The sequence below is a fragment of the Octodon degus genome, unplaced genomic scaffold (genome assembly GCF_000260255.1).
Source record: "Octodon degus isolate 3935 unplaced genomic scaffold, OctDeg1.0 scaffold00111, whole genome shotgun sequence".
NCBI classification, from domain to species: domain Eukaryota; kingdom Metazoa; phylum Chordata; class Mammalia; order Rodentia; family Octodontidae; genus Octodon; species Octodon degus.
The window spans coordinates 3,449,739-3,456,718 of record NW_004524687.1 but is presented as its reverse complement, the minus strand read 5'-3'; the positions used below and the strand labels follow the sequence as shown (position 1 = coordinate 3,456,718).

Genomic DNA, 6,980 nt, shown 5'->3' with positions numbered 1-6,980 from the left:
TGGCTGGCATGTGGTGCTGGGGGATTGAACCGCGGTCCCTTGTGCTTTGCTAAGCTTGTTCTAAGTAGGTGCTTTAGATCACTGAGCCATCTCACCAGCCCGATCAGCTATTTTTGACATGACATGCTTACAAGAAATAGACTGAGAATTCCAAATATCATCATAAAGCTCATTGCCCTACAATACTTGTGGGAGAATCAACATTCTCTGTAATAAGGATAGTGTCAGCCTATCAATCAGTAAGGCAGTTCTCAAGGTGTTAATTTGAGAAAATTGTGGTCTCGATAAGCACAGCTCTGAAGTTAGCAACACCAAATTTAGTTACCAAAGACACCAAGGACTGCCTTAATGTATTTCTTCCTTTACTACTAAACAAATTCCAACTTAAAATTATCACCTTGATTAATTACTACTAATTGTATAGAAATAATAGGTTGGGTGAGCTGACACATATCTGTAATTCCAGCACTTGGGAGGCCCAGCCAGAAGGATCACTGTAAATTCAAGGGCAGGTTAACCTAAATAGTAAGAAAACAAAACAAACAAAAATGTACTTTCCAGACTATGCAAATGAGATGCTTATTAATAAAATAATTCTAACATATCCTTTACCTTCCTTTTAACTTTATGGTGTACATTATGTAGATACCAGAGCTTATGTTACTAAAAATTAAGCTAAAATGTTAGTATAAATAACAATTCAGATATAAAAATCCAGACCTCTGTCAGTTTACTACAAATGATACATCGTGACTTATTAAAAACTCCTTTTTTAAGATGCTGATTGTCTTCACAGAGAGACAAAGATGTATTAGAAAATCCTTGAAAAGATTTGCTTGATTCCACTGGAGGAACAGTAGCCTTCTTTGTAGCTGCATCTCTGAAAGAGAAAGGATAAATACACAAGTTTAAAATTGCTTTTTTTGGTGCTGGGGATTAAATCCAAGGCCTAGCACATGACAGTCAAGGACTCTGCCACTGAGCTACACCCTCATTCCAACAACACTGCATTTCTCTCTCTTTTTTTTTTTTTTTTTTTTTGGTGGAACTGGGGATTGAACTCAGGCCCTTGTACTTGCCAGGAAAGTGCTTATTCTACTGAGCTATATCCCCAGCCCTGCACTTCTCATTTAAATATGATTTATTCCTAGAAATCAACTCTAACCCTAAGATATTGCAAAATCTACTTTTAGTATCAATGTTTTGCATTTCTAAATAATACAAAAAAGGGGCTGGTGAGATGGCTCAGTGGTCTAGAGCACCTACTTAGAACAAGCTTAGCAAGGCACGGGGACCTCGGTTCAATCCCCCAGCACCACATGCCAGCCTGCCCTGCCCCCTGGTGGGCTGAGCTGGCCACACACACACACACACACACACACACACACACACACACATATTTTAAAAAATAAATAATACAAAAAAGAGAAGATTCCAATGTTAAAAGAAATCTTTTTTGCATGAGAACCCTGCTAGTTCTTTAGCTTTCTAGAAATATTCCAAATTGGTGACAGAACTAAGGAAAGGCAAGAGGCAGAAGCAGTACCAGAGAAAGTGGCAGTATACTTCCATTTTATGGCCAAGATAAAGTACAGTAGGAATTAGTCCTTAGCTGATACAACTGTAGGTTATGTTCAACAAACTTGAGGATACCCCTGAAGCAGTTCTACCCATGAACCTGCAATTATATTTTCTTATGTGCTAGTCTTAAACCATACAGAAAAACGTTGAACATTACTGCTTACTTTTTACCCATTACATTTCGTGTCTTTCGGGTACGTTTATGAGAGAAGGAAGAAAGGCAAGTAGTTGAACAAAAGAGGTGAGCTGATCCTTTCCGCTGGTAAGCTGTTTGTCCCTTCTGTAAAGGATTTTTGCAGTTTGCACAAGTGATTTTAGCTGGCTTAGGTTGCTGTTGGGCAGAAGGCTGGAAAATCTGTTTGGGAAGTGAGGCCACTGGTGATAGAGAATCCATCCCTGGCTGTTTCTGATTACGGGGAAATGATGCTGACTGGGAAATCCAAGAATCTGAAACAATGAAACACATAAGAAAAAGTCATGGAATAAATCAAAATTCACATCAGAAAAATATATTACATTTTCATTTAAGAGTTTAAGGAAAAAAAAAAAGTTTAAGGAGGCAGCCACATATGAGGTAATTAAAATATATAGTGAATGCTTCAATTTTTAAAAATTATTACCATAAAAGACATAATACTATCAAGTCTTCCCAAACACTCCTTTTGGTTTGGACATTCATTGCCTATCATTCATGCCATTCTGAGGCAGTCCTGGAAGCTCTCTTTGTGAGTCCCTTTAGGAGGTATAATTCAAAATGTGAATGGCACTGCTGAATGCCATCCAACATAAATTCAGGCTGTGAAATCCTCAAACCACCTTATCCACTGTATATGGCACCTGAAACTTCTAGCTCTTCTATAAAATCAAAATGACCATGCAAGGCAAAATTTTTAAATCAATTAAGGACACTGCGGCAGCCATGACATTTAAACTAATGACACTCACAGAAGAGGGCTTGTAGAACTGCCTCAAAAAGTAGCCAGAACAATCGGATAAGGTATCTGTTTGAAGCAAGATGGAGTATTTTTTTGTTTTTTTGGCAGAACCGAGGATTGAACTCAGGCAAGCGCTTATTCTACTGAGCTATCTCCTGGACCCTTTAATTATTTTTTTAAGGGGGATTAATGCCAAGGTATCTTTCACTAAGATAATTTCTTTAACATTCACTTAATGTAGTTAGAAGTAAACAATCTTGATGAATAATCTAGCACTACATATACACTTTGTATTCCAAGGAAAGGCTCGTCCATTGTGTCAAAAATAAAACAAATGGTGGCTCTAGTAATTGTGTAATGTAGCCATCAGCTACTAAGTCAGATTCCCTATCTTTAAAATCTGTCTCCTGGCCTGGGAATGAGGCATGTGCAACAGAGCTTCCCTAGTGTTTGAGGCTCTGGTTTTCGGTTCAAAGGCATCACCCAAAGAAAACAGTGCCCCCTACCAAAAATTTCCAAAATATGTCTCTTGAATTTACATTATTCACCTTTTTTTTTTTTTTTTTTTTTTTGTGGTACTGGGGATTGAACTGTGGACCCTGTGCTTGCTAGGCAGGTGCTTATTCTACTGAGCTATCTCCCCAGCCTTCTTATTCACGTATTTTTTTGTGTGTGGTGAAGACTGAATCTAGGGCCTTGTGTATGCTAGGTAAACATCTACCACATTTCTAGCTTGCTTTTTTTTTTTTTTTTGTAGCTATAAGAAAGCAGTTAAAACTGAACTCATTACTGTGTAAGAAATGAGTAACACATACTCATAAAACACTGTGTACATAAGGAGACATTCAAATCTTTTGGATGCCTTTTTTCCTAACAGGAAAATATAAATATACCTATAGAATAAAGCAAAGGATATAAAAACCAGATAATTACAGTGAAAGCTGTAAAAGCTATAAGCTTAGCTATGTAGAACCTTTCAGAAACGTGCTAAGCCTGGTAGTTTACATATAAAATTTATTTAAAAAACCTAGAAACTACAAAGAAAAACAGGAACCTAAAGTGTAAATTTTCAATTCTATTCAAAACTAGCATTTGTCATTACAATTTGCCTCCAACTGCTCCCAAAGCCTCTCACTATCACTAACAGTATTTACCATCATTTCTAAATTGCCACCAATTCTTTGTAACTTTTATCTATTGTTTCAGATTTTTTATTCTACAAATACAAGCAAACTGAACAAACGACAAAAAGAAAACATTTATTTTTTAGGATAACATGCTGGCAAATCTTTATCTAAATAAACTTAAACTACATTGAAGAGTGTTTCTTTCCTGTTTTTTTTTTTTTTTTTTCCCTGCTGGTACTGGGCATTAAACCCAAGATTTTGCACAGGTTAAGCAAACACCACCGAGCTACATCATCCCAGCCCCAATTTTTTCTAGTTTACAATTATTCCATTAGTAAAAAAAAAAAAGCATGTTGATCCATTCTGAACAACAGAGAATCACATTTTTCTTAAAGATGTATTTAATACTGAGTGTCTACAGGGTTTCATTACACAGACTCAGTAGTGATCCTCCTGTTTTCATCTTCCCAATTGCTGAGATAATAGTGCACCACCATGCCCAGTTTCAATCGTTATCTCAGCATGCCTGAAGAGCAGGGCCAGCAAACCCCAACCAATGCATTCTGCCTAAGCAGGTACTTTAATCCACTGAGCTATCTGGCCAGTCCAAGATACACATTCTTGTTTTTTTAAATTTTTATTTATTTATTTATTTATTTAGTGTGTGTGTGGCCAGCTCAGCCCACCAGAGGGCGGGGCTGGCTGGCATGTGGTGCTGGGGGATTGAACCGCAGTCCCTGTGCTTTGCTTAGCTTAGCTTGTTCTAAGTAGGTGCTTTAGACCACTGAGCCATCTCACCAGCCCGCAAGATACACATTCTTGCACAGAACATAAAATCTGTGATAAAGCTTTCTGTGTCTAAACCTTATGGCAAATGAGGCTTAACAAACTGTACAAGTAAAAGTGAAACATATGGGAGAAATAAAACCTTGCCAGAAGGTAGTTCAGTTTTGTGGACTTAACCATCATTATGGAACTATATTTACATATGACTATGGTACATATGTGCTGAGAATTGAACCCAAGACCTCTCATATGCCAGGTAAATACACTACCACTGAGCTACATTCCTAGCCCCTACATGTAATTATGGCAAACAAGTAATCAACTATATTGCTCAAAACATAATTTATTTTTGAAACTTTATTTAGTTGATTTTGTTTTTTGAGACAGGGCTTTAGTATGTAGTGTGGGCTGTCCCTGAACTATGTAGCCCAAGCTGGCCTTCAACTTGAGTCTATCCATTTATCTCAGCCTCCCAAGTGCTAGGATCACAGGCATATACCACCAGGCCTGTTTTTTATTCAGTTTTGCTGCATGCATAAAAGTAAACTATTTTTTGTTTATACTTTACCTACTTATTTTGCCCTAATTAGAGTTTCTAGAAAAGGAGGCTACGAAGATGCGATGGCACATGCCTGCAATTGTAGTAGTGGGAGGTTAAGGCAGGGAATCACAAGTTTGAATCCAGCTCAAGAAGATAAACAAGACCCTGGCTCAAAATTAAACACAGTTTTAAAAAGCTGAGTGATATGGCTAAGTGAAAAGGCTGTAATGTTCAATCTTAAGTGTCTAAAAAAAAAAAAAAAAATCATCACGTGTTACCTTTTAAATGCTGAGGACTTAACTCAGGGGTTCATGCATGCTAGGTAGATATGTATTCCTCCACTGGGTTACAACCTAGCCTTCCAAACAAAATCCACAGCTGGGAAAGGTTACATCATCAGCTTAAATCCTTCAGTTTACTGGAGGGGAAATTATGACCTAGAAGTTGGGTGAAGTCTCTAAGAGTCCATTAAGTATAGATGAGATCCACTATTTAATTTCTGGTTGTTCTTTTTGTCTTCCTGCAATTCTGCCTAAAATCTTTTTATTACATCTTCAGGGCTGGTCTACTAGTAAGTTTTCTCAGTGCTTCAGTTTCTTCAGTTGTTTTACACTTATTTTTGTATCCATAAATATGTAGAATTGCTTTATGTTAATAAAAGTATGACTGAAAAAGTATAATGAAATATGTGCTACAAAATTTATTAGTATCGAAGGCAAGTGTGAATTATAAAACTTTTTCATGAAATTTATGCTGTTGCAATTGTTTTATTACAGGACCTATTACTCAATAAGAGGAACTCATGTACTTGCAATTTTTATGCTTTGGTCTCCAAAAGTGCCTGGAGTATAGAAATGTATAGACATGTATCAAGAGCGACAGGCAATTTTTAAAATAACTGCACAATAAAATCCAGATAAACATACAAATATTTCTAGTATCTCAGAAGTTCTCCTAATTGTCTTGCGAGTCATCAATTTTCTTCTTATATCATAAGCCACTTGTATTCTGATTTCTATTACCAAGAATTAATTTTATTTTAAACTTTATACTTACACATACAAAACAAAACAAAACAAAAAAACCACTTTACACTCACAAACTCACATAGTATTTACTTTTTGTTTAGTTTCCTTAGCCTTCTACTTTGTCAGTGAGGTGCTAGCTGCTGCACATAGGAAGTTTTGTTTTTTGGCCGTGTTGGGAATGGGACTCTTAACACTGAGCTATGTTTCCTAAACTTGTTTTTTTTTTTGTTTTATTTTAGAGAAGGATCTACAGGGTGTGCAGGGTCTCACTACTTTATAAGACTCATAGTGATCTGCCTGTTTACAGCCTCCCAAGAGCTGGGATTACAAGCGGCACCACGATGCCCAAATTGCCTTACCTTCTCAGCATACCCTGGGGGTGGGGCTGGCATGGCAGGCCCCGGGATAGAACCCCCTTCTCATAAGAAGCAGGAATCACCAGGGTCTACAGTGTCTCACTATGTAGATCAGACTTGCAGTGATCCTCCTGTTTACAGCTTCCCAAATGCTAGGATTATAAGTGTGCACTACCATGTCCAGTCTCAGTGTGCCCCTGGGATGGGGCCTGCATGGCAGGGCCAGGTCACACCACTGGCCCCTCTCTCTGCCTAAGCAGGTGCTTTAATCTGCTATTTGGCAGACCCTCTAAAGTTTCTTAGAACCCTAATTTTTCTCATTGTAATTGTAGCTTTATTTATTTTGTAGCTTTATTATTTATTTATTTATTTCCTGTATATTAGGGAAGGGTCTACAGGGTGTTCAGGGTCTCATTACTAGATCGGACTCTTAGTGATTCTCTTGTTTACAGCCTCCCGAGTGCTGGGATTACAGGTGCACACCACCATGCCCAGTCTCAAATGCCATCTCAGCAGGCCCCTGGGGGCAGGGCCAGCATGGTAGGGCCAGGATACACCCTGTAGACCCTTCCCAAATTAATTTTACTGATGATTGCGTACAACAAGCCCCTATGCCAGCTTGCAGG

At 37.9% G+C, this 6,980-nt stretch overlaps 1 protein-coding gene across 10 annotated transcripts in view; it reads right to left on the bottom strand.

Annotated features, from left to right (window-relative positions):
* Window positions 1–6,980, bottom strand: part of Zmym5 (zinc finger MYM-type containing 5) — a 33,645-nt gene that overhangs the window by 13,041 nt on the left and 13,624 nt on the right. For 9 of the 10 annotated variants that reach the window (XM_023699155.1, XM_023699160.1, XM_023699158.1 and 6 more), the window contains 2 exons: window positions 1,746–2,028; window positions 721–880 (listed from right to left, as the gene is read on the bottom strand). In XM_023699155.1, the coding sequence (XP_023554923.1) occupies window positions 721–880; window positions 1,746–2,028 (443 nt within the window). Of the gene's footprint in view, window positions 1–720; window positions 881–1,738; window positions 2,029–6,980 lie in introns of those variants that run through there. The other variant, XM_023699161.1, reaches the window with a different exon arrangement.